At 34.8% G+C, this 27,686-nt stretch overlaps 1 protein-coding gene across 3 annotated transcripts; it reads left to right on the plus strand.

Moving 5' to 3' along the window:
- On the plus strand, window positions 1-27,243 carry shisal1a (shisa like 1a). 3 transcript variants are annotated; one of them, XM_016488829.1, is made up of 5 exons: window positions 1-225; window positions 8,107-8,246; window positions 15,411-15,624; window positions 18,781-19,074; window positions 26,505-27,243. In XM_016488829.1, coding segments are annotated over exons 2-5 (576 nt in total). In that variant the 5' UTR covers window positions 1-225; window positions 8,107-8,179; the 3' UTR covers window positions 26,506-27,243. The 3 variants fall into 3 exon arrangements, with proteins under 3 accessions (XP_016344315.1, XP_016344304.1, XP_016344309.1); XM_016488818.1 differs by lacking the exon at window positions 26,505-27,243 and having other exon boundaries at window positions 18,781-19,078; XM_016488823.1 differs by lacking the exons at window positions 1-225; window positions 26,505-27,243 and having other exon boundaries at window positions 8,086-8,246; window positions 18,781-19,078.
- The last annotated feature ends 443 nt before the right edge of the window (window positions 27,244-27,686 follow it).

The following is a 27,686-nucleotide window of genomic DNA, read 5'->3' on the forward strand; positions in this document are numbered from 1 at the left end:
CAGGGACCCAGCGCATGGAAGGTAGAGGGCAGAAGTGCGTGTTTCCTCTCCTCCCCTTTACCTCCGTTCATCTTCTCTTTCAGATGACAGGCTGAACGCTCAGTGGAAACAGCAGGAAGAGTGTGTACCTGTGCGTGTGTGGCGTACTCCATCGGAGAGTCTCATTCAACATGCTGTAACATCAGGCAAACTGGCTCTACAAGAGAGAAAGAGACACAGAAAGAGGTAAGACTGACTCTGTGCTTCTCATTAACAAGAAACACGCTCGTTTCTTTCTGTTTTCAAAAGCACAGCCAAATGTTTAACTCACATGTGCTGAACTTGGAATAGACCTTTTGCTTTTTTGATCTCGCAGGTAAGTTGCGGTATGTTATTGATATTTGAGCATTGATTGGGTGAATGGGTAGAATTGACTGTTTTGAGCTAATGTGGAATATTGTGGGAACGGATATGTTTGTTCACATGATATCAATACATCAGGGCTTCAAGCTTTAGATAATTAGACAGGTTAAAGAGGAACTGCTAATGACGCTTGTGTTTCCTGAGTGTCTACATTTTCCTTTTGCTCATCACTGGAAAGGGAACGTCAGGAGAGATGGTAACTTGGAATCGAGCAAGCTTTTTGTTTTTACAAGGGATCATGGGGAAATGTAATGAACCTGTCTTAGTCAACAGCAGATGGGCATCCATTCAGCCTCTGTGTGCATTTGTGGATGACAGAAGCATCCCAGCAGCACTTCACAACTACTAATTGGGTTCCTCACCTCTGTTATTTCTCAGACTGTGTGCGAGTCTGCGTGTGTTTGACAGCTCTCTTGTCTGTGAGAGGTTGAGATGTCAGTTGGTGTACTGATAAACTAAAGCATACATTAGTTTATCAGAATGCGTCCTCAGCTGAGCAGTGATGAGTGATTTTGGACGGAGCCCTCGAGCTGGTTTTTACAGAGTGCCACAGCATGCTGTCAGAAACCCTCACAGCTAGTGTCAACATGACCACAATACTACTGCCCTAAGCTTCTGGGTTTGGGTTTGAATTATTCATTTGAATCGTTAAAATAAATAAATAATTAATTAAAATGATTTGTAGTGATTTCTTTAAAACATTATCATTATATATATTTATTAATTAATCATTAATACTACTAATAATAATTTGTTATTTATATTAACAGTTAATTTTTTTCAAGTTATTTATGTGTATTTAAATAGTTGTTAATAATTTTAAAATGTTTTAAATCGAAATATTAAAACAATTAAATTAAGAGATAATGAACAGTCGGTTGATCATTATATAAAAAAAGTGAGACATACTTGACATGAAATATTAATTATATTACTATAATATATATATATATATATATATAATTGTATATAATTTAATGCTATATTCATTATATTTCATAATCATACCTGTATATTATCCTATGTTGCATTTCATAACAAAGAATACGAACAAAAAGAATAATAATCTTATTATAATAATAATAATACTGTAATAATATTTCAGTAATATTAACACTGAAGACCTCTGAGGTCAAACTCACTACAGCAGTATTATTTTAGTATTATTTATATACTATTATAGTATTTATTCGTATTTTGAATGAACTATTATTTTATATTTGTATTTGCATTAATTCAATTTTAATCATTTTGTTATGTGCCTTTGTCTTTTTTTTTATATTTCTACTTAGCTTCAGTTTTTTATTTTAGTTTTCCATCTAATATTTATATTTTATTTAAACTTTATTTCAATTACCAAAAGTAACTTTAATATTATTTTTAGTAACAGCAACAACACTGCACTATACAGTCAATGTTGTTCAGTTACCTGCATGTGCTGTCTGATAAATATATATAGCCATGGACAACAGCGAATATTAGGAAATATCTGCTGAATGCTGTGACTGACCAATCAGAATCAAGTATTCCAGAAAGCTGTGTAATAATATTAAATATCAATTGTTGACCTTTAATAGCACAGAAACATGTCCCCGAAAGGAAACACCTCAGTCTGGGTAGATGAGCTGATGCATCTCCTCACAGCGGGTTCAGTTTTTGTAAATCAACCTGGATTGGCAGACTTTTGAAATCCCAAAGTTTATATTCAGAAATGTGGCATTGTTATTTAGTCTCAGACCTTTAGGAAACACTGTCTAGAAAATGTTCTCTCTGAATCAGAAGCCAAATTTAGGTTCCTAATTTTAGTCTCGACACGTCATCTCTCTTAGGTGAGAAATACATTTAGGAGGAGAACAAAGGAGCTAGTATTAATGAGAGCCATATTTCAGCCCCCTTTTGCCCCAGCAGCATTGGTTATCTGCCCTTCACAGAGACAGAGAGAAAAAATCTTCTCAATTGCAAACAACCCGCTCTGGATGTCTCTGACCAGTTTGCTTTGAATACATGACTTGAAAGGCGCAAATCTTCTCATTTCTGAGATCCAGCCAGCGTCTGTCCTAGTATTACACCTGATGCTCTGCTTTAAACACCAATACGCCTGAGGTACTGATAGGTTCAAGCTAAGAGCAGTCGATCATACTGCGGGTTAGTCTTCCCTTGGGTTCACGATGTACACACAGGCCCATCTGAGTCGCATAAATACAATGTGTGTTAATGTGTTTAATGAATAAGCCTCTCTCCATCATACTCACATTACAGCCGAAAACCGACACAGAGAAGCAATAAAAGAGCTCTTTAGTAACACAGCAATGAAATAGCAATAGAGGGACTGAACTGGACAGATAACTGGGTAAATGGACAGAGAAAGTATAAAAGCTATTTGCAGCTGTTGATCTCTCGTTTAAATGGACAATCAGTGCAGTCACCCTCTATCACTGAAAAATGTAGGATCAAACGCAGGTCATAGTAAAACATCCAATTTATGACCATATTCTACCCAGACTCTTATTTTTAGGATGTTTCCTACCAATGAGCTCATTTATTATAAAACTTTTTAATGTATAGTGTTTTTTATTATTATTATTACATACAAAATATTTCAATGATATTAAAATAATAATATTTAATTGTAATAAAAATCATTTTAATTTAACAACAACAACAACAGTTATTTTATTAGTATAATAAATAAAAACAAATGATTACATTATAAATAAAATAAAAAAGATCAAATGTATATTAAAAATAATAATAATATTGTTTTATTAATGTAAGGTTTATTCTTATTATAGACAAATTATATTTTAATAACATTAAAAAATAGTATTCTGTTATTAGATAAATAATTAAAAGGCTCATGATCAAATATTTATTGTCATTTATAATAATAATAATAATAATACATTTATTATTATTATTTATGGTCATACTGTCCCCAGACTTTCCTAATTTTTAGGTTGTTTTTCCATCAATGCACCACTGTTTTAAGATTTTATTATTGTATAGTTTCATTTTTATTATTATAGAAAAAATATATTTTAATAATATTAAAATAATCATATTTTATTATGATAAATGTACTTTTTAATATAACAACAACAGTCACTTTGTGATTAGAATATAAATGATTAAATTATAAATAAATAGTAATAATAATATTTTTTCATTCTGAATAGAAAAGGGTCAATTCAAAGCAGAAGACAACACCTGTTCTCTGATGTCTGAGGTGTTTGTATCCCTGTGCCATTCTTTGTGATTATTGATGGTAATTATGGGGATGAGCAGAGAACAGACTGTACCATCTGCAGTGCTAATGACATTAGTTCATGTTATCTAAATGTACCCGTTCCTCTCTCAATTCATCCCAATACATTAATCCCCGGACACAGTCTAGTTTTTTTTCTTTTAGACTATGTATAAAATGTATTACATTTTTGGAAAATAATTTTCCATTACCCTCATAGATTTACATTTACTAAAAATGTACTGCTTTTTGTGAGCGGACAGATGACTTTATCTTTTCACATTAAAGTGCTTAGTGGAAGTTTTTTGCAGTTTCAAATGTTCTAGCCAGGCAGAAAGCAAAAGACCAGTAATTGAGGGACATTTTTGATTTCTGTTATCACATGAGCAAATCAATGAGCAAAACGGTCCAAAATCATGATATAGTGACTGACTAAAATTACAGTATTACTTTCACATTCATTTTCCTTTAAAAGGAACGTCTGTCCAGTCAGATCAGCCACTTTACCCAACAAGTTTGGCTAGTTAGCATGGTCCAGTTAGCAACTGCTGATGCCCTAACTGTCTTTCTCCATAGACGGCCATTAAAAAGTAGACATGTATGCTTTGCGAGTAACATATACATATCCTTTGTTGTATATTTTTCCCTCCCTGCTACTTCTGGGGGTCCTGCACCAAAAACTTCCACTAAGATGAATGGGAATGCTAACAGATACCTCTCTTCAGGTACTATAGACCTCCCCACCCAATTCTGTCAAAAAAGTCCCCTTGAAACCAAAAGAACAGAAAGGAATTTGTCTCAAAGGATGATGATCTTCTCACAATCTGGCATTGTTTCCCTCTAAACTGACATTAGTTTACAAAGCATTCTGTAATAAAAAATTAACAAGCAACAGAACATTCACAAACAATTAGTAAGTAGCTACTCTATTATTCAGTAGTCAGTGGAAGGGGTGTGTGGATGAGCATATGAATATAAATATTAATTGATCTTCAGAGAAGAACAATGACTTCAGTGAAGCTCTAGGAGAATGTTGTGATTTCTAATTCGCTCAAAGGCAGGAGGAGCGTCTCCCGTTCTCTCCTACATCCTCACACATGCACTAGGGTCCGGAGGAGATAGATAAACACAGTGTAGTATAGCTCTGGGAGAAGAAAGTCCTTCACACTCTTCTCTGCTTCTTTGAAGCGTTATGTGATGTACTGCCAGGAGAGCCACTGCTTGGACACAAATGTCAGAGAATTCATAGCCATATGCACCACACTTCTGTTTCTGAGGGACTGATCCATCTGAGGAACACACTGTATCTTTCTTTGTTTTCAATTTTGTTGTTAGTTACTAAAACCTTTCAGGTTTAAATGGGGAAAATCACAGATTTTCACCTGTAAAACAAGAGCCATTCAAAGTACTACAACAGATACTCAAAGAAGATATTTTTAAAATCTTGTTTTATAAAGAAGAAGAAGAAGAAAAGATTTAGAAAAAATGCCTTAGGGTTTTTTTTTTTTTTGGCAATAGAACATATGCAATGTTATTTTGGACGCCACTGATTTTCACTGTATGAACAAACACAGTTGAAACATTCTTCAAAATATCTTCTTTTGAAAACAATTATAATAAATGAATACTTGATCATTAAATTAGTAAATTAATGATCATTATTTATTGTGCACATACTTTCTGAATGCCTCTGAGTTTCCACGGTAACACTAAAGCTGTTGCATGTGCGTAGGACAGTGTTTTTTTCCACCGTATGTTTTTTGTTTTCTGCTTTTAGCATATAAAAGTGCAACTTTGGTTTCATCCAAGCCGTGCAGCAGATGTTTGGTATCTCCTCAGACCTTGGTGGAGTAATAAAGGAACAATAATCTACGGGGAAGTCGTGGCCTAATGGTTAGAGAGTCGGACTTGTAACCCAAAGGTTGCGGGTTCAAGTCTCATACCGGCAGGGATTGTAGGTGGGGGGAGTGAATGTACAGCACTCTCTCCCACCTTCAATATCACGACTGAGGTGCCCTTGAGCAAGGCACCCCCAACTGCTCCCTGGGCGCCGCAGCAAAAAAAAGGCTGCCCACTGCTCCGGGTGTGTGTTCACGGTGTGTGTGTGTTCACTGCTGTGTGTGTGCACTTTGGATGGGATAAATGCAGAGCACTAATTCCGAGTATGGGTCATCATACTTGGCCACATGTCACGTCACTTTCACTTTCACACAAACAGAACTGCTTTTTTAATACGATTAAGATATGAAGATATCAGCTTTGACTTAAGGCATAATGGCTGAGTAAACAGTCAGTACCTCATTTGGAATTCAAAAAAAGCGGGAAATCTGATTGTTGCTTGTTGATACTCAAGGGTGTGTTTTTTTTTTGTGCAATATGATTCTGTAACTGCACAGTAATACATGATTCCTGTATGAACATGAGGCAATATATAATAATACACAGTCTTGATTACAGATTATTTCTACACTGGATACAAACAAACATACCTTATTCTGAGGGAAACTCTAATCTGTTACCAGGAGAATTTGAAATCAAATATTATGTAAAATACTACAGATATGTCTGGAAGCAGATATTTTAAGGTGTGCTTATCTGTGCCATAGGCTTGTGCGAATATTGACACACGTTATTAGCATCTGGTGTGTTTTGTGTGTGTGTGTGTGTAACTGTGTGCAGTTTGTTTCCTCCATTTTGGCAAGAGGGAGTGTTTGTCACTGCCAACAAGCCATTCAGAAGCCTGCATGGGTGACAGAGGCGGATTGGCATGGTGACGTGTTATGACAGACGGCCAGCTTTGAGCGACCAGGCTGTTAGTGTAGCTGTAAACCAAACACAGACATGCTGACTGCTGTATAAACACAGAGAAAGATAAGAAAGATTGATGATAAATATATATCTTGAGAGAGACACACACATATACACACTAAGGACACATTCCTATAAATCCCTTTAGTTCAACGCATGTATTATGCAGTGCAGCTCCATTTAAACAATGGCTGGTTGTGCTTGAGGGCCATATTTCTCCTCTTCCTGCCTGAAGATCTCTGTCTTAGATAGGTCACATTGCATCTATTCCATGTGGTCCTCCTGTCAGCCCCTTCCTTATAGTCTCTAGGTATAACACAGTGCTTTCACTATTTTTGCATCATGAAGAACACATACTGTGCATAGTATGAGAACTTTCTGTATGCATGGGAAGCCTGGGTGACCTACAATATTTGACAAAATGTGCCACATACAACCTGATCACATTGTGTAGGATATAGTGTTCCAGAATACAATATGCTTGACTTGACTTTACATTTAACTACAATACAGCCAGGCAATGACAAATAACCCATAAATAATAGTGATTTTGTTTGTTTAAGTTTTATGAATGGGCTGGCAAACTTCAAATTTTTTATTAAATAATAATTAATTAAAATAATAAAATAATGACTGATTACAAAATCTAAATAATTGACCATTAAATTAATTCATGAATTTATACTATCTACATTATAAAAAAATTAATGTAATAATTAAATAATTATTAACAATTATTCAATTAATATCCTAAAATATATAAATCTATAGTATTTAAATGAACCAATATTAATGTAGGATCATTAAATTATATATTTCCTATTATCTATCTTGTTTTACAAAGTATTGTTTTGGCTTTTTTGGCACTTTTATTTAAAGAAAACTGCAATAGTAATGGTAAAATACACGAGCCGGATTTCAGCTCATGCCCACATTGTGCACTTAATTTAATAACCACAAGGCCATGGCTCTGACAATATACAATACAAAAAAAAAAAAGTGTGCGGTTATACTGCATGGCCTGCAGTAGCAAGTGTGTTAGTATTCTATTCCAAACACACCCTCTTTGGTGCATCTTATAGTTTTTCCTTATGTGTCTCATGACAGTAGCACCAGGGTTTGCGAGGATGTGAAGTGAATTAGACATAGAGATTTGATTTGATTTGGGACTGGAGAGCTTTATTCATATTGCTCTGTTATAAAATGTGCTTTTCATCAGATAGAGCACATGAAGAGACAAGCATGGATGGAATCATCAATAAGGAATTATCACATTTAATCCTTTGCAACATGCTGTATCTATTTGTCATGAGTGCATATTGTGTGGTATTTTTCAAACCATGATGCCCCTCATCAATATTCTTAAATCTCAAGTCTTCATCATTAATCTCTCACAGTTCCCTTTTGACAACAATAATGAAAGGATCGGTGTAACGCCAGCTGTAGCTCCATCTTATCAGATATTGCTCGTGTAACTCAAGCCCAACAGGTGTCTTTGTTCAAATAATGCATGAGTTGTTCACTCCATTACATTTTATGTTGGAACAACATGAGGGTTAGTAAATGATGACTGAATTTCTAAGTCGTTATTGTCTTGTTCTGAGAATATAAAGTTTACACACCTGTATATTTGCGTCTGTTTTTTCTTCCAGAGCTTGCAGAATAAAATGACCACCAGGCGGTGAGAAATGAGTGTGTGTTGACTTTCCTCATGAGGGCTGAGAGATGACCATGAACAGCCGCTGGTCCTTCAACACCCTGGCCGTCATCTTTATCCTGCTGTCCACTGCAGGTAAGCCCAGATCAAACAAGTATTGCATATGAATATTATTTCCATGCAGGTTTACGTTTTACATTAGAACTCGGTCAGGCACATGCCCTCAGAAGTCATGACTTGGATTTAATGCTGACTGAGTCACAATTTTAAGGATCTGACTTGGCAGAAATTCTAATTCAATTTTGACTTTCTCGCAGTTACTGATAACTGCATTTGGACTGATTACTCAACATGAGTTATTTAAGATTGAACAATGGCCTAGTTGTTCTTTCTGCCCGGCAAAGTGTGCAGTGATTTGTTAGACAAGCATCAAACATGTGCAGAGGGTAAAATAATGTCTATGTCGTCACTGAAAGCAATTCATGGGCCATCTAGCATGCACAAAATAAACTGAAACTTCTTTAAAAAGTTAGATTATCATTTGTGTAGCAATTCCAAGAAGCAATTGCCATTTTTGGTCAAGTAACAGCGCAAACAGTCAAAAAATCTGCTATTTATTATTATATTAAAAATAAAAAATAAAATATAAAAATTTAAAAATTTAAAATAAATGAATTACATGTTTATAAGAAATGCGCTGTAAATATGCACAGACCACATCAGAAATGTAAGAGAACCTGACTGGGACATGCTTATCAATGTCTACTCTGAAAGGTGAGATCTTTGTTTATTTTAACATCCTGATCATGTGATTCCTTAGCTTTTTGGTATATTATTAGCCTAAATAAGCTGACGAAATACACAATTACTGAATTTACTGTAACTGTGAAACATTATGTAAGCTGGGCTGGCTAATGAACTTTTACAACTTCCCTTACAAGAATGAACCATGGTTTTACTAAAAAATTAAAAAAATGAAATAAAATAAAATAAATAAATAAAATTAATTAATTAATTAAAAATTACATAAATAAAAACATGATTACTATAGTTAAATCATGGTAACCACAAATTAACCATGGTTTTGCTACACTATAACCATAGTTTAACCATGGTATTTGTACAAATGTCGTTATACAAATGGTAATCAATACGCCAAAAAACATGGTTACTACACTTTTATTATAATAATCCATGGTTAATTTTCATAATGGTTGTGGGGGTAATTTCCATTGTGGTCTGTGCTACTTGCAACGCTTTTCTGTATTTTGAGTATTTGCAGCACATGTTTTGTCAAACTGATTAAGATGTTTTCTTAATTTGCTGGTGCTTTTTCTTAAGTTGCAGCACGTTGAGCTCTCTTGGCCACCGTGTAAATATATAAATAATGTTGTGCTTGTTTTTGACTACCACAAAGCAATTAAAAGGATGAAATTACTTTTTATAATTAATAAATTATCATAAAACCCTGATTTATAAAATATGATACATAAAGATATATGCAGATTATTATTTTTATTCATTCCAAATAAAGCAATTGCCATTTGTGGTCTGCTAACCATCCTGCACAAAAACCTGCAAAAGTCCGATTTACTTAAGACTTATTAGTCAAAAAATGATGCATTCCTGACCCTAAAAAAGAAATATATTATTGCACACTATATTTTGATTTGTATATTCATATTGCTGATTAAATAACATTGTCTTAATTATGAGGTCCCAGATGAAGATTAGATCACATACTCGAAGCTGTGGAATTCATACATGGTTCATTCTGGCAAATTTGACATACAAATGATCTCATTTGTACTGAGTCTTTTCTGACTTTTTAATAAACCTCTGGTTCAACAACTTGCATCCAACTCACATTCAACTTAATTCAATCTGAATCTAATGTACTTTTTTCACTCTTGAGCTCACTTCCCAGCAAAACTCACTAAATGGAAATCTTTATGCAAAGCATAAGCCGCTACTACTGTTCATCTGCTCAACAGATCCTCGCCGAACATTTCATCAAATGGCCCTCAGATGAATTCCATACCTAAAACCATTTCCTGTGAGACAAACAGCCAGTACAAAAGCCTCAAGCCTGATTCTGCCATTATATTAAAGGCCAGGGCAGATGTTTGGATCGAGGTCCGAAGACTATACTGTTGTAACAGGATGTAAGAGAGGGAGAGGAATTGAATGAGAGAGATATTTAGAGAAATACTTGGGGAATATTTTTTACAAATACCTTTTCATTTTGTAGTCCCGTTCACTCGCTGTGTAATGTTTCAAGACAAGCGGAGCCAGACGTACCTCACTCAGGGGGAATTCACTATGAATGAATTGTGCCTGTTGATAGTCGTTTATTTGCAAATTATGTTTGTGTTGTTTTAGCATCCGATTCACCAAAGGAATTATCAGCTAACGGCCCAAACACGGCCAAAAAATCGTCTGAATGCAATTTGCACAGAGCAATTCCCAATCTTGTAAACCAGGTTTGAGTGCTAGGTTGTGGATAATCCAGGAGTATATTGCAATCTGGCATACTTGACTGTACAGTATCGATCCACTATGATATATATTTTTATTTTAAAATATATATAAAAAGATATATAAGATTTTTTTTAAAGATATCAATACTTTTATTCAGCGAGGATGCATTAAATTGATCAAAGTGACAAAGTTTTTTGTTCAAATAAATCCTGTTCTTTTTACATTTCTGTAAAGAATCCTGAAAAAAATACAGTTTCCACAAAAAATATTAAGCAGCGTAACTTTTTTTCAACATTGATAATAATAAGAAATCTTGAGCACCAAATCAGTATATTAGAATGATTTCTGAAGGATCATGTGATACTGAACACTGAAAATTCAGCTTTGCCATAACAGTAATAAATTAAGTTTTAATATATTAACAGAGAAAACGATTATTTTAATTATAATATTATTTCACAATATTACTGATTTTTTTCATTAAATAAAAGCAGCCTTGGTGAGCATGAAAGATTTTAAAAGAATTTTAAAGAATTTAAAAGTCTTGCCGATACCAAACATTTAAATGGTAGTGTGTATACATAGTTGCATCAATAATTTTATTTATATATTAATGTAATTTTGTGGCTGGTTTGACTGCCACAAAGCAAAAATTGTTTCTTTGTGAACAATTAAATTAAACTACTGTAATAGTTTACAATAGTAACAAAAATTGTAAATGCAATGAAAAATATGTTTTTGTGATCAACAAATTACCATTAAACACCAATTTATTAAATATGATACATACACATATATGTATCGTATATATAAAAAAATATAAATAAACAAATTACTCAATGTCACATTTCAATGCACATTTCAATGTTTAGTGAATTCATCCCAGGATATTTCAACAGACAAACGGAGCCAGAAGTATCACACACAGACTTTTGAGATTGTCTATGTAACTCCTGAGCCATATCTCACCCGAGACAGAAGAGATAAATATCTCAAATGAACCAAAACCTGTCCCCAAAGTGAGCACGGCAAGAAGTAGAGAAACAGAGTTCTTTTTTTTTTTCACAAACCTAATGGCTGAACATCATGGAGAAATGGTGCACAGTGTCATTCATAAACCATTTTGCTGCCGTTCTCCAGTGAGTACAGACATGTTCATTCTAACATAGACAGACACAATTACCCAAAAGTAACTTGAGGACAAGGCCCTTTTTCAAACATCTGTGAATATTTAATATTTCTTTCATGGAATGTTCTTTGCAGTCATGTAACTAGTTATAATGAGCGAGAGCTACAGTCCACCATCATTATAAAACACAACCAGGTAGATCTGCTCTCTCTGCCAGAAGAAAACACATGCTGACTCCCCTCATCTGCCAAAACTCCCACAAGAGGGTGAACTTTCACCTTTATGAGTCTACACAGCTCTTGTTTGGCTTCATGAGGCATTCTACCCCATCCAAAATCTGTCGTTCCCTGAGGTTAATAGTCATAAACCTATCCACTTATGGTAACGTCAGTATCTTTAAAACATTTAGTGGACTCTCTTGACTGAGCTCACTTCAATAAGCATGAACGATATCTCTATTCATCTTTGGTTTTCTCTGAGCAAATGTCTCGTGCGCCTTTTGTATGCAAAGAGAGATGCCATGGAGCACTTTTCAGCATTCAGACATATCTCTCTCAACTGAACTATCTGAAAGAGCAGAAGTCTGAAGAAGAGCACTTGCCAAGCCCATTGTTAAGTAGGACTGGGAACAAAAAAAACACAGGAACTGAACGATTTATGACTTGTGGTTTACAGTTCCTGAATGTGCATTCTTCCACCAACACGGATAAAACACTGTACTTTTGCACTTGTATGGAAGCTGGGAACACTGGAATCAAAAACACTTATGTCTGAATGGATACTGAAATAATCGGTCTCACTTACTGAGCACAAGTCATTAAATCGGTGTCGCTTTTTTTTGACTAGTTGTTCATATGACAATATTAGTTGCATAAAGTAGTTACTGTATTTATACTGTAAAAGTGACTGAATAATTCAATGAACGATTAAACAATTGAACAATACATCTTAGTTTAGTGTTTTTATTTATTATATAGGACCAATTAATAGATTAATAGACCAATTAATATATTGCATCAACTAGACTGCAATTAAAAATAATAAATATGCTAAAAAATTAAGCATGGTGTTGCTCTTTACATGCTAAAAATTGCATTAGATTTATTCATGTTTTGCTACATCTTGTTGTTTTGTTGAAGACTAAAATATTCTCATCATTTGTCATCAGACTGCTGAGGGCAGTAATTACATCACTTATTTCTGAATATTTCACTAATGAAACTAGCACCAAACTATCATTAAGCTATGGAAGCCTGTTTCCACCTTAGAGCACCAAATAAAAAAAGGTAAAACAGTTAAAAATTAATAAATAAAGTCACAACTAAGAGATATAAAGTCAAATTGCAACACAAAGCTACATAATATGCATGAGACACAATTAAAATACATTAAAAACAGTAATATTGTGAAACATTATTACAATTTAAATTAATTGTTTTCTATTTTAATAGATTTTGAAATGTAATTTATTCCTGTGAAGGCCAAGCTGAATTTTCAGCATCATTACTCCAGTCTGCAGTGTCACATGATCCTTCGGAAATCATTCTAATCTTTTTATTATCACTGTTGAAAACATTTATGCTTAATATTTTTGTTAAAACAGTGATACATTTTGTTCAAAAGATCAGCATTTATTTGAAATAGATTTTTTTTGTAACATTATAAATGTCATTACTGTCACTTTTGATCATTTTAATGCATCCTCCTTATTGAATGTTTTAGTGTACACACCGAAAATGGATTCTGTGGTCATACATGATTTTAAGGGTTGATGTTATGGTTTCAGATCTGTCAGACAGGTGGACACATTGCACATACATTCACATACATTCACAAATAACTTCCCCTGTAATACTGGGCTCTTTATGGGGTCAAAGGTGGCACTGGAGGGCTCTCTGGCCCACGCTGCTGTCAGCGCTGATTTATTCTGATCATTACCAGCCTCTCTGTATGCTTGCACACTCACGTAATTGGACGTTTTGGTCATTAGCAAGGGGTCAAATGTGGCAAACATTAAATAGTTTCCTGTGTCATAATATTTTTGCCTCTCTTATTCAACTTCGATTCACAGCAATTAACGTTAAAAGTTCTTGTTTCTGTTCCAGTTCTTGCGAGTCTTTTCCAGGCCTGAACCCCTTCTTTGCTCATTCATTGTTCTCATGTGAATCAGAATAATTGCCTTGAAATAACTGGAAAACTTAAAGAAATAGTTCACCCAAAATGCAAAAATTGCTGAAAATTTATTCACCCTCAGCAAGATGTAGATGAGCTTGTTTCTTCATCAGAACAGATTTGGAGAAATGTAGAATTACATCACCTGCCATCACTTGCCAATGGATCCTCTGCAGTGAATGGGTGCCGTCAGAATAAGAGTTCAAACAGCTGATAAAAACATCACAATAATCCACAAGTAATTATGGCTGCATATTTGTAAGAAAAAAAGTCCATCAAAAAAGTATCATCTGAATCAGGAGAGAAATATGCACTTACAAGTGAAAATATTTCAAAATTGTTCTAAACAAATATTTTGGTGGATTTTGATGTGAGAGGACAGGAGATGGACTTTTTCACTAGAAGCTAGAAGTTTGTCCATAGGTGACAGTTTAAAGTTTAAAAAAAGTTTTTAAAAAAGCCTTGATGGATTTGTTTATTACGAACTTGTAGCTTTTCACTTCACAATACATTATTTGATGGACTGCTGACATGTTGATTACTTGTCAATTATTGTGATGTTTTTATCAGCTGTTTATTTATTTACTTTGACTGTAAATTTAAGTTTAATCCATAAAACCTAAATAGTTCTGGCAACCATAGATGCTGTTTTTTTTTACCATAATTTTCACAGATTTTATATATATATATATATATATATATATATTACAGTGCATAAAATCTCTGCAATTTCTCCCACAACAGTACTGACACTCAGGTGTACAGATCAGAGCAACAACGCCTCTGGCACAAATATTAATACTGTAAAAACGGACAGGGAGGTCCATCAAATTCACTGAGATCCAACTCCAGTGTTCCTGTCCATTCCACTTACCAATAGTGCATTCTCAGACAGCTCTCATCTATATGCAAATGACAGCACAGTGCTTTCTTCTTTTCCGTAAAGCTCAATATGAAGCTTTAGAGATGAGCAGGTGCACTTTAGAAGCAAGTCAATGGACACTGCTGATGAGCACAGAATTTGTCATAGAAAAAAAGAGGAATGGCCCAGATACTTGCTCATTCATTTGCATTGCCATTGGAATGTTTCCGAGACTCTGCAAACTTCATTATCTGAGAAATTACTGCTGCCAGGATTGTTTGACGGTGAGTTAGTTCATGAGTTTTGAGTTGGCGCGAGACGAACATGTTTGTTATGTCACTTATGATATTAGAAACTCTCACTCTCGTGTTTCTGGAGTTGAAATGTGCCACATGACAGACTTCAGAAAGTCAGAAAGGACGTATTAAATGAATCTGGCAGCGTTTAGCAGCCAGAGCTCTAATTACTGAAGGCATGAAAGATCTGATCTGTAAATCTCTCCCTCTGTTCCACCCCAATAATCTCTATGTAGCACATATCAGAAGTCATTCATCCTGCCTTGAATCAGATCATGAGCTGTTTGAAATCACTCAGCTCTATCGACCCATGAATGACTTGCTTTATTCCCTCATCCTCATGTTTTATCTCTCTGCAGCTCTCTCTGCACACTTCAGAGTGTGTGAGCCTTACTCCGACCACAAGGGGCGCTATCACTTTGGTTTCCACTGCCCTCGCCTCTCGGACAACAAGACCTACATATTCTGCTGTCACCATAACAACACGGCCTTCAAGTATTGCTGCAATGAAACTGAATTTCAGAGCGTGATGCAGCTCAACCTCACCACCAACTCAGATGGTTTTGCTCACAAGTGAGTAATTGTTCGGAAATAAAAGTATTTTGCTAACATGCACCTTGCTTTTGTTGAGCTCTGAACCAATTTCCCACACCCAGCATGAGGGTCCACGATTTTTTTTTAAATGGTGCACCCCTATCTAAATTTTCCTTGAAGAGCTGACAGTGTTGTAAACAAAATTATTTAAATTATTTTTATTTTGATCATAACTAAGGCTGACCAAAAATAAAAAAGGCAAAAATAAAATGAATCAAATTTATAAAATAAATAATACAAATAAATAAATACATTTCAAATATACTGTTGACATAAAATATAATGAGAAAGAATTATTTTAATAGAATAAAATAATAAATAAATTCAGGAGTGTTCATATTTTATTAAATACTGATACTTGTTTAAATTAATTTATAAAATGTATGATTATTTGGTTCAATTTACCAGCTAATATTAGATGCCATTTGAGTAAAGCTGACTAAAATTAATAAATATGACATGAAAAAAAATATTGGCAATTAAAAGGATATTTTAAAATAAATTATGAACGTATTTTCTGGAAAATACTTACTTTCTATTAAGTATAACATGATTGTAAAACATATGAATATCATACAGGAGAGATAACTTACAAAATAAGCATATTATTCACAAAGAAAAATGCAGATCTTTAATGGCTTCTATAAAACAAAATAATCATGATTTAATCTCTAGATTTCTAATTAAAAAAGAAAGAAAAATACTGCATTTAACATATTTAATTAATATATTAAAGTTGTGAAATTGTTAAAATATTAAGTACATGTTAAGTTTGACCTAATATATTAATGACATTAATTGCCTCATATGACAAACAACCTCTGATGCTGCTAGTGATAATCTGAGATTCTCTGAACATTTCTCATTCACACTTTCTCTGGTACTTTTTATTTTATTCATTGGTAAGAGTTCACAATTAGACAGTGTAATCTGCCCTCTGCCCTCAGCACACACTTCTAAAAATGGGCCTTGATTAATCCTTCCTGCATATTCATTTGTAGCTGGTCCATCCATCCAAACCCTACCACAGCCAGTCTGCTTTCGACTAAAACTTCCTCTGACAGGGTTCTGACCCGTACGCTGTGAAAGCCCTTCCTGTGCTGTAATGACCACAGGTTAGCAGCGCCGTTCAGATTTTCCCACAGGCTGTTAAAATAACGAAGTCTGAAACTGACTCCCAGTCTCTGGTGCAGTGAGCCAGACCAGAGATCAGTAGAGTGACGCCTTTCTTCTGAATATCATCACGGCTTGTTTATCCCTCCAGCTGACTGAGAGGGAGGTTAGAAAAATGTGACAATCAGATGGACTCGCTTATTTGAGGCAGGCCTGATTTTGCCTGCCATCCTCAGACATATGCAAACTCGGTTCAAAATGCATAATGCAGCAGATACAAAACCACTTGCATGCAAAAGACACAGAAATATCTGACAGAACAGGTTAAATGCAGGTTCATTTAAGACATTTTTCATTAAATCAGGGGTTTCCAAACTTTTTGATGTCAAGGACCTGCAAATATGATGACCCACTACCTAAAATATAAAGGCAGCTATTTATTTTTATATATAAAGACCCATTTATACTGAGTGAGAAAAATATGTGATATTATAAAACATTTCCAATATTCAATAATTGTAATTGACCAAAAAGACAAGAAAAAAGCGCAAAGAAATTATTAAGTATATTATTAAGTAAATATTAATTAAAATATTTACTTTTAGTATTAAGAATATGAATATAAATCATATGAATATCATATAGAAGGAGAGATAACTTAGAAATAAGTATTTTTCACAAAACAGATTCATCTTTAATTCGAGTTAAAAACTATGGTCTCAGTAAAATCATTTTTATTATTCTTTAACCATTATATAATTCTAATATACATATATAGAGAGAGATATATGCACTGTAAAAATTATTTTTCAAACTTGTAAATAAAAAAGTATTTACTTTGTATTGAAGTAAAATAAAAAAGTAAAAGTAAAATAAAAAGTGAAATACTTTGTATTATTATAGCATATGAATATAAAACATGAATATAATAGAAATATAATATTATATTAATATAATAGAAGGTGAGATAACTTAGAAATAAGACAAATGCATATTCATTGTTAATTCAATTTTTAATTCATTAAGTTAAAAACTATGGTTTCAATAAAATATTTTTTTAGAATTCTATAACACTTATATCATTAAAATAATTTGTGCGTGTGTGTGTTCATAAGTTGTTCATATAATATGTACATTACTTTTGTTCTAATACATACATTTTGTAAAATATTTTGTAAATATTAAGTGACATGAATTGATTTTTTCAATGACCTCCTAATCTTGAATATTTTAGCACATCTGTGACTGTAGGAAGTGACATGAATGCATTAAAAAGGATTTGAAAATATCAGCACAATATCTTGATAAAAACAAAAGTGATGTATGATTGTATTGTTGCTGCCTGCATCAGCAGTTTCCGAAACATCTCTGTTGATTCCTGCTGTGTGTGCAATTTCCTAATCATTATTCCCAAGTGAACCGCGCATCCAGATCAAATTGTCTGTTCCGATGATGAAAGAATTCCTCTGACATAAGCCTTCGCAAAAGATCTCCGCATACTGCAATATCTCACTCTGTCACAGCCTCAGGTGTACGTCTGAAAAACCAAGCCCTGTTGTTTCAATCAAGCATCTCTGTGAGAAGCATCATAGTACTAATCCAAAACAAATCAATTAATCTTCAGCTCCGCGATGGGATGTAAACAAGGAAGCAGTGGCATAAAAGCCAGTCTATCACCATGCACTGACTCTGGTCAAGCATGAAAATGTTATTTCACTGCTCAAGATCAAATTGATCCCTCTGTAGAATCCCAGACCACTGGGTAGCTGTACAGCGTCTGCCCAACCTGCACACTATCCTGCCAAAGCAATCAGAAAGGCCAGTGGAAAGCAATTACAGCACTTTACTGCCACTGCATGAGAACTGACCTCTCTTTTCTTTGCATCGGTTGAATTAAATGGGGAGAAAATCAGGCCCATTCTTCCTTGTAATGATATGATTATTCCCGTTTCTTTTTTTTTATTCCTTGTAGAGCATAAGCAGCGTCACTAACTTCCATCATTATCCTTTCTTTCACTTTAGTAACTACACCGCCCTCATCGGTGTGTGGATTTACGGCTTTTTCGTCATGGTCCTCCTGGCTTTGGACTTCCTGTACTACTCGGCTATAAACTATGAGTTGTGCCGGGTCTACCTGGAGAAATGGGGGCTGGGAGGACGGTGGCTCAAACAGGCCAGGAGTCAATGGCACAGCGCGGCTCAGGAGGGCGAACACAACATGGGATCAGGCCTGAGTCACCACCACCATGCACGGCACAGTTTGAGAGGCGAAGCACAGAGCCCTACGCTCTTGACCTTCCAGACCTCAACAGCCTGGTGAGTCAACCAACAGGGATAAAGGAGAGCTCCCAGATAACTAAACACCCAGGATGCTTATTTTATGTGCAGAGAGTCACTGTAGCATAACACTAATTGATTTCTAATTGATCGTGATTTGTGTGGTACTCCTGCCAAAAACATAAACGTTAACCAAAGCAAGAATAACTAGCATGAACGTGTCCAAAACCTTACAGTTATAATATATAAGCATACAGGTTTTTCTAACTTGTTTCAGCCTGTTTAATTATTAATCCTGTATTAATTAAACAATTTAAATAACTGCCCCCCAAAAATACATCAAAAAGCATAAACACATGTACAATGAATTAAAAATTTTAATAATATAAGCATACATCTAAAAAAATTCTACACATATTTTTGTAATTTGTAAAAATTAACATTGTATTAATTGTTTGTATTAAGAAAAAACATGAATTAGCAATTAACAAAACTTTCTTACAGTGTCCTTGTTCCACACTTATTACTGTCATAGCAGCAAATTATGAAAAATTACATGCAACTACCCCTACATCAATCTGTAATCCTAATACGATCACTTTAATAAGATATTAATATTACTCAGTACTTAATTGTGTAATAACAATTGAACAAGGACATCTTTAAATAAGTGTAACCAAAACTTTTTTATAAATTAGTATTAACCTAGAATAAATGCTGCAAAATATTTTCCATTGTTATTTCATGAACCTCACTATTCACTGAACCTCACTGAATGATAAAAACATTGTCAGCCAATCCATCCTGCTTTAAAGAGCTCAAGCATTCAAAGTTATATGTGAACCAGTCTTCAGGCACATCAACCAAACTAATGAATGTGAATGGACAATGAGTCTGACTAAATTCATGTCATTTCTGCATTATCTTGTTTGTTCGCATGTGATCTCTGTACTTCACGTAGGAGGAAATGTGTAAAACCTGTGTAGCAGATGTCTCAACATCTGGTAGATATTCCTAGTTCACAGTGAGCAAAGGTGATTCTCAAGTAGACTGATGTCTGATAGACACAGGATACACTTAAAAGACAGAATTCACCAGCTGAGCATACATGGATAATAAAAGAATGGTGTAGAGCTGACCTTTTAAAAGCCTGCAAATTCTTGGCTCAAGCAGAGGAACTATTCAGACACCACAGAAATTGTTTCAGATGAGACTGAAGGGGAAACTTCTACTAACTGCAGGTCAAGTCAAGTCAAGTCTGCTTTATTGTCAATTCTTCCACATGTACAGCACATACATACAGAGAATTGAAATTGTGTAGAGGGCTTTGCAGGTGAGACGGGTGTTGTAAATGTCCTGGAGGGAGGGGAGAGAGGCACCAACGATCTTCTCAGCTGCTCTCACTATGCGTTGAAGTGTCTTGCAGCAGGACGCGTTGCAGGCGCCATACCACACAGTGATGCAGCTCGTCAAAATGCTCTCGATGGTGTTGGCCACATGAGTCTCTGATGGCTAATCTGGCTCAGTATGAGGTAGCATTTGCTCTGCCATCTGTTGCATCTGTCGCCCACTGTTGCCTGACATGACCTTGACACGGCGACCCTTGGCATCCAACTCAAACCCCTGCCAAACAATGCCTTTGCACCTTTGCCCATTCAATATTGTAAAAACATTTTTTGTCATACTGTATAACACTATCAGCACTCTCACTATGATCTCCAATGACAAACGAATTGCCTTTGTCCAAATTTGATAAATTTTAAAATGTAATTTATTCCTGTGAAGGCAAAGCTGAATTTTCAGTAGTCATAACATCTCTTATTATTTTATCAATGTTAAAAACAGTTGTGCTACAGGGGTAATTCAACCAAAAATGAAAATTCTGTCATCATTTACTCACCCTCAAGTAAAAAAAAAGATATTTTGAAGAATGTTGGCAACCAAACAGTTGACAGTAACCATTGACTTCCACTGTATGGTAAAAAAAAATACTGTGGAAATCAATGGCTACCGTCATTTGATTAACAACATTCTTCAAAATATCTTCTTTTGTGTTCAGCAGAAGAAAGAAACAGGTTTGAAACAAGTGGAGGGTGAGTAAATGACTTTTTGAATTTTCATTCATTCAGCAGAATTGTTATTTTTCAGAGAACTATCCCTTTAATAATTATTTAGGATGTCTTGTTTAGACAGTTTAAAAGAACAGCATTTATTTAATAGAAATATTTTGTAACATTATGTTTTTAACCTCTCTTGATGAATTTAATGCATCCTCGATTAATAAAAATAAATTTAATTGCTTTAAAAAAAATTACTGACCCCAAATTTTTGAACTGTAGTGTGTATATCATACAGTCTGAGAAAAAATATCATTGATGTCTGTCTTAGCATTTTACCCAGATCAGATTGCACAATCTGACAGACAAGAAACATAAAAGCCGGAAAAAATTACAGTGCACGTCCAAATCTAGAGTTTTTTATTTTTTGGCCAGTCATTTTGAAATGCAAACTGAGCTCTGAAACGAGCCAATGAGCTTTCCATTCTCTCATTCTCGCCCCTCCCCTTCCACACCTGTCCTGTCATCTGAGAGCAGAACGTCTGGAGGCAGGCGAGTGGAATCTAGCGTGTAATATGATGATGATGCGTCCCGCACTTTGAAGATGCTGAAGAAATAGAGCTCTTGCAGCTCAGACGTAAGACAGATGGATGCACGAGTGCAATAAGTTCGTCTGGCTTTTCGACTCCAAGAGAATTTCGAAGGATAAGGTTAATTGAATATTGGCATACTTGAGATGTAATTCACATCAAAGCATTTGAATCACAGCTTCTCTCATGGCTGCTTTCACGATCGCTGTGCTAATGTGCGCTTTAATCAACACCTTGAACTTGTACTACAAATGACAGGACAATGATCGCTTTAAAAGTGGATAGCAATCTCAACAGCGCTAACATAAAAGCCCAAAATGTAATTTAATATGTGAGTGAAATAGTGTGATTTTCTCTGCCCACTTCCGCCTGGTCAATCTTCATGTGTGTGTTGTGCAGGTGTTGCTAATTAAAGTCCTGCACCTGCATACTGTTGGCAGGAGATAATTTAGAAGTTAAAGCCTCCCTCTGCCCACCTTTAGACTGTCTACTGTGTCAAGATTCTCTTCCAGCTAGTCAACTCTTTTTGAATGATTATTTTCAAAAAGGAGTTTCAAAAAGGTCCAAATGTCATTACTTTGTATTTGCCGGCACACTAAAGGATTATCTCCAAACCCCAATTTGTGTAATATTGAATTTAGCTGGAGTCTAGATTCATTTTTTCAAATCTAAGCTGAAATTTACATCCCTCTGGTTTTGAAGCAGAAAATTAGCCCATTGAACCACAACTATTAAAGCAGGGGTTCTCAACCATTTTGAAACGAGATCATATTTAAAGGTCCCCCAAGATATTTCTGGTACTTACAATGTAAGGACAAAGCTTCTATTTTTTTATTTTGAATGAAACTAGGGGTGCAAATATATTAAAATAACACTGCCCTGCATCATATTTGCTGTATGAAATACAATACTTGTTTCTTACTAATTTTGGGGTTCTGGTTTCAAAAAAAGTGCCAGTTTTTCTCTAGCACGGCACACTTTCTGACAAAATATATGCATTTAGTAGCATTTTTGCTTCTGACCACCATTTGTAAGTTTAAGAAGTCTTGTATTATTCTTTAATCACAAAATTGCCACAAAGACAAGATTCCTATCTTACTCTAAACTCGGTTAGAACTGTTTTTTTTAATTCTCTGCCGATTTTCGCATGTATAGATGATTCTGATGATAACATTTTATTCCTAATCCTGATTTCCACTTTTTCCACTCCTTTCCAGATTGTAAGTTAAATTATACATTGTCATTTATCATATCTTTTTGTTATTTAAACCGAAACTTTTGACGTTTGACTTTGAAAGTTTGTTATTTTTATTTTTGGTAAGTGCATTAATTATGATACATATATATATATATTTAAAAAAAACATTCTTATTTTGTGAAAAAATGTATATTATGGAATATTTTTATTCATATTTTTGAATTTAGCACCATCAAATCAGGTAATCTTAGGCCTTTTCTTCTTTTGCAAATCAGCAGCAGAACATTTTTCAATGTGTAATTCAATTTTTTTTTAAAAGTTGGTTTTTTTAAATCAGGTTTTTTTTACTCGCAAATAATTTGATTTAATTTCTTTGATGTTCTCTCTATGTGTTTCTTTCCTTTGTTGAACACTAGCACATTTTTTTAAATATCTTCTTTTAGTGTAGTTTTTTGTTTTGTTTTGTTTTAACCATACAATTATGTCAGTGGGGTCCAGTGTAGTTTTGGACAACACTGACTTTTATTGTATGAACAAAAACAGAAATACAAACATTGCATTGGGGTTCATAGGCAGTAATAACAGTCTACAGGAATCTAATACAAGTGGTCATCAACTTTGATAATAGTGTAATACTATGACTTAGTCATTAATGTCACAGATTGAGACAGAATGTGATTCTGAGGAGTCAGATTAATTCTGATAGTAAGAGACAACAGTAACCGAATATCCCGCTGGCTACGCCAAATTAAAAACACTTGCCCTACATGGGCTGATGTTAAGCTTTACAGTCAACAGTACCTGCAGGCTCTGGACTATCGTTGGCAGCAAACTAAATAGCATCACTGAATAAAATTTAATTTTTCACAGAATCGCATAAGAGATAATCCATCTGATAATAATTAAACAATTTCCCAACCAGTGGTGAGTGAAGATAGTGATTTCCCGTAGCTTTCCTGATTGTATTGCTTGTCCGTTTTGGAGTTTTCTAATCATGGTTCCAGATGGCATTGGTATTACGTTGGCAGACCCAGGGTTTTTTTTTTTTTTTTTTAAATGAAAGAAATTAAGAAAAAATGGGAATATTTTGAATACCCTAAAGGCTATAATGAACTTACAGACAATTGTTGGGTTATGGCAAATGCTTCATTACGTCTTCAACAGGCATTTAATAAGAATAATGAGGCGGTAAGCTACGTTAGGAACTAGAGCCTGCACTTCTACTTTAAACACAAGCCTTTAAGCCAATTAAAAAGCATAAAAGGCTAAGAATTTGACACTATGCAAAGCCAACACTCAATTTTCATTATGTAATGGAGTGTAGCAGCAAGCATTGTTTTAAAATCACCAGTCAATTTACCTTTGATACTGAGAGCCATAGTCTTCTGAAATTCAAACATATTAATTTTGCTATTTCTCTCTGTAAGGATTATAGTTGCAGAAAACTGATATTTTCATTTGAATGTCACCAACTTGGAGCACTTCCCATCAGAACGCCTCTGCCTCATTTCCCAAAACAATCATCTCTCAGGGGTTGTGGAGTGGAGGCAGGCCCAGTGGGGGAAGTTGATATTTCTATTGCACACAGAGGGCTGTGCTCATCTTGTGTAAATATCTCAGCATGAAGTGACTCACCATTGTCCCGGCTCTCATACGCTCAGGGTTTGGTTTGGATTAAGACCTTGTGTTTAGTTTAGAAGATCTGTCTTTCTTTCACATCTGTAGACATAATCAGCTGCTTCTGTCTGCCTTTCAGATTAACTTTGAAAAACTATTTTTTACTATTACTATCACAGGACTAAACAATTATGGTGGCTCGCTGACCTGAGGCCAGTGCGAGAGAGTTTTGAGACTAATTAATATTTTATATTCATTGATTTAGTTGATATCCATTTTTATGCCTTGCAGCTTACTCTTCTCCTGATATTATTGGCTAGATGAGGTTTTGACCAACTTTTGAAAATGACTTGCGATAGTCTTAGAAGAAACAGTAAGAATGGGTGGAAAACCACATCAATCCATAATGGAGCTGCAAGCAGCATTATAGCTGTATAATTTGAGGCTTGTTGCAAATATTCTTTTTGTAAAGTAGAAAATAATTTATATGTGTGTGTGTGTGTGTGTGTGTGTATATATATATATAATTACATTTAATATCATCATAATGGTTTAATAAGCATTTAATAATGTCTTCAGCAGGCATTTAATGAAAATGTTGGCAGAACACGAAAAAATCATAAAAACCCTTTTTTGTTGAACCCTTCTTAAATCAATACTATTCTCAATTACTATTCAGTTTTTTCTTTTGGTGGAGTGCTCCATTTTGAGTATTTTCCAGGACAAGTTAGGGGGAAGACCTGTGTGTGACATTTCAACTGCATGAACAGTGGTGTGTTCCTCAGAGGCGTGTTCTCCAAGACCAACAAACCTGTCTGCACTCCTGGCCTATCATTGGTTGATTTCTTGTTTATTTGTATTTGGAAACTACGATGTGTTTATACTGGTTAACAGCTGACCTTTTTGTTGCCCACACCTATTCAGGTTAATGTACAGTATTTAAAGACTTTCAAGTTTGAATGTTTTTGACAACCTGACGAAGACCAAAATGGTTTGTCAATCATTAAACGTGTTTTGAGAGCACTGTGGCAGTGTACTGTCCTTTTCTTCTTTTTTTCATAAAGCAAAAATCAAGGTTACAGTGATGCACTTACAATGGAAGTATTTTATAAAAGCACTTACATAAATTATTCTTCTTAAATTGTTTGTATTCTTTGAGCTATAAAGCTGTTCTCATCATTTTAGGTTAATTTTAGAGTTTTACTGGTTATGTTGCCATGGCAGCAAAGTTGTAAAATTAGATGACTTTACACAGGAAAGGTTAGAAAGTGAGTTTTCACACTAAAATCATGGTTTGGACACAATTTACAGATTGGACACTTGCATAAGTGTTACACTCTATCCAAGAATTTAGATAAAAAGAAGAGACAAGATGAAAATTTATTTTTGTTGCAATCAACATTATGTGCTGTCACTTGAGATGAACTTGTATTGTACCTACTTGTTCTGAACTTGTATTGAACCCACACAAGTGTGTCACATCAGTTCGTATTTAAGCAAGAGAAAAGTATGTTGAGCTGAGGTTCCCAAAATACATTATATTCATTTTGTTTATGAAAGTTTTGGGAAAGATCTGTGTTGTGTCAGTCTGACTTCTGTGTTAGGCATTATTAGCAATCCAAAATCTTTCAGTGTGAGGATGCTGTCTCTCCGTACAGTGACATAGATCAGCGTGTAAACAGGTTGAGATTGTTTGTGAATGCAAGGCTCAATCGTGCTCGGGCTTGCCCATGGCTACAGAGCTGCTGTCTGATTATAGTAAAGCATCCACAAGGGCCTAATCAACACATCTGTTCCACTGGGTGATCCTGTTTTCCCTTTAAAGATCATCATACATCAATGACAGAGAATACACACTTGTATTCTAAAATTCTGCATGAATTTAATACTCTCAATAAAACCTCTGATGCCTCCATGAGCCACAAAAATATGGGTGTCAACAGACAGATCTTTATAATAAGATTATTTAAATTGTAATCTTGCTCTCCCCTCTCTCCATTTCTCTAGATATCCAGCTTTGATCCCAAGGATATACTTAGTATGACAAAGGAGGGACAGCCAGGAAATGGAGATTTTATATTCAGAGACTCTTTTGCTGGTCCCATCTACATTTAGACACGGACTGTGCTGGCTACCTCCTGCAGCTCTGCTGGATGGCATTTTCTCCACATGAAGACGCTGATGCTGAGACTGACAGCTGCAAATGAGTTTCTCTGCCCAATCAGAGGAGGCTTGTTCAGCTGGATCTAATTTTCGACAGCTGTTGAAGGACTGTTGTCTTTGACGCCCACTACCTTGCCTTGTCATTTCAGAAGTTAGGACTTAGATGCAGGGAATAGGACTTTGCTAAAAGTTTGTGTCCATAAATATCTACAGTATATGTCATGTTTGCACTGCTCTGAAGCTATTGGTTGGCTTTTCTTGAAGTAGCGAAAAAGATTATTTTGATTTTAATTTGACTCAGCAGGATCAAACAAGACATGCATTAACTGCAGTTAATCTAAAAAAAAAAATTCATACAGTGTGTTAAGGCACGGTCACATTTACCATTGTTCTGTGAACTTTTGCGGGCGAAATATCATGAGGGCAAAAAAATATTTTGCAATGCAGATTTTGCATCGAGTTATGTGGATTCGCCATGTTGAAAGCACCTTGACTATTGCTAAAGTACAATAGACAATGGACCTTTGTTGTCCACAAAATTTTGCTGAAATTTCGCTAAAGTGACCAGAAAGTTTAGACTTAATTAAATATGATTTGGAATTTTCTAATTCTGTTTCCAAGAAGTGACATCACCATTTTAGAATACTTTGTTACTACTGAAATTTTAGGCCGGGGAAATAATTTCTGCATAAAGCAATAGATAATAAAGAAGAACGTTCATGAAGAACCTGAAACTTGACTGCATAGAATGTAGATCTTGATAGTCAGGTGCCTGTGGGTCACTTCAGTGTAGAAATACAGCGACATCACTTTTTTTTTTTTTATCCCTATTGAGTCGAAACCAACTAGACATAGGTAAAAGTAGCTACTGTTAGGCTGTGAGTATTCACCTGCAATAACACACAGCGTTGTGTATAGAGGAGAACTTGTGATCTTGTTTATCTATTTAAGGTGAAACTAATAGTTTTCCCCTCGTGGAGGGAAGAGATATATGTTATGTTTTGGAGTAATAAGTTATAATGGTTA

Source organism: Sinocyclocheilus anshuiensis, unplaced genomic scaffold, assembly GCF_001515605.1.
Source record: "Sinocyclocheilus anshuiensis isolate Anshui unplaced genomic scaffold, SAMN03320099.WGS_v1.1 scaffold641, whole genome shotgun sequence".
NCBI classification, from domain to species: domain Eukaryota; kingdom Metazoa; phylum Chordata; class Actinopteri; order Cypriniformes; family Cyprinidae; genus Sinocyclocheilus; species Sinocyclocheilus anshuiensis.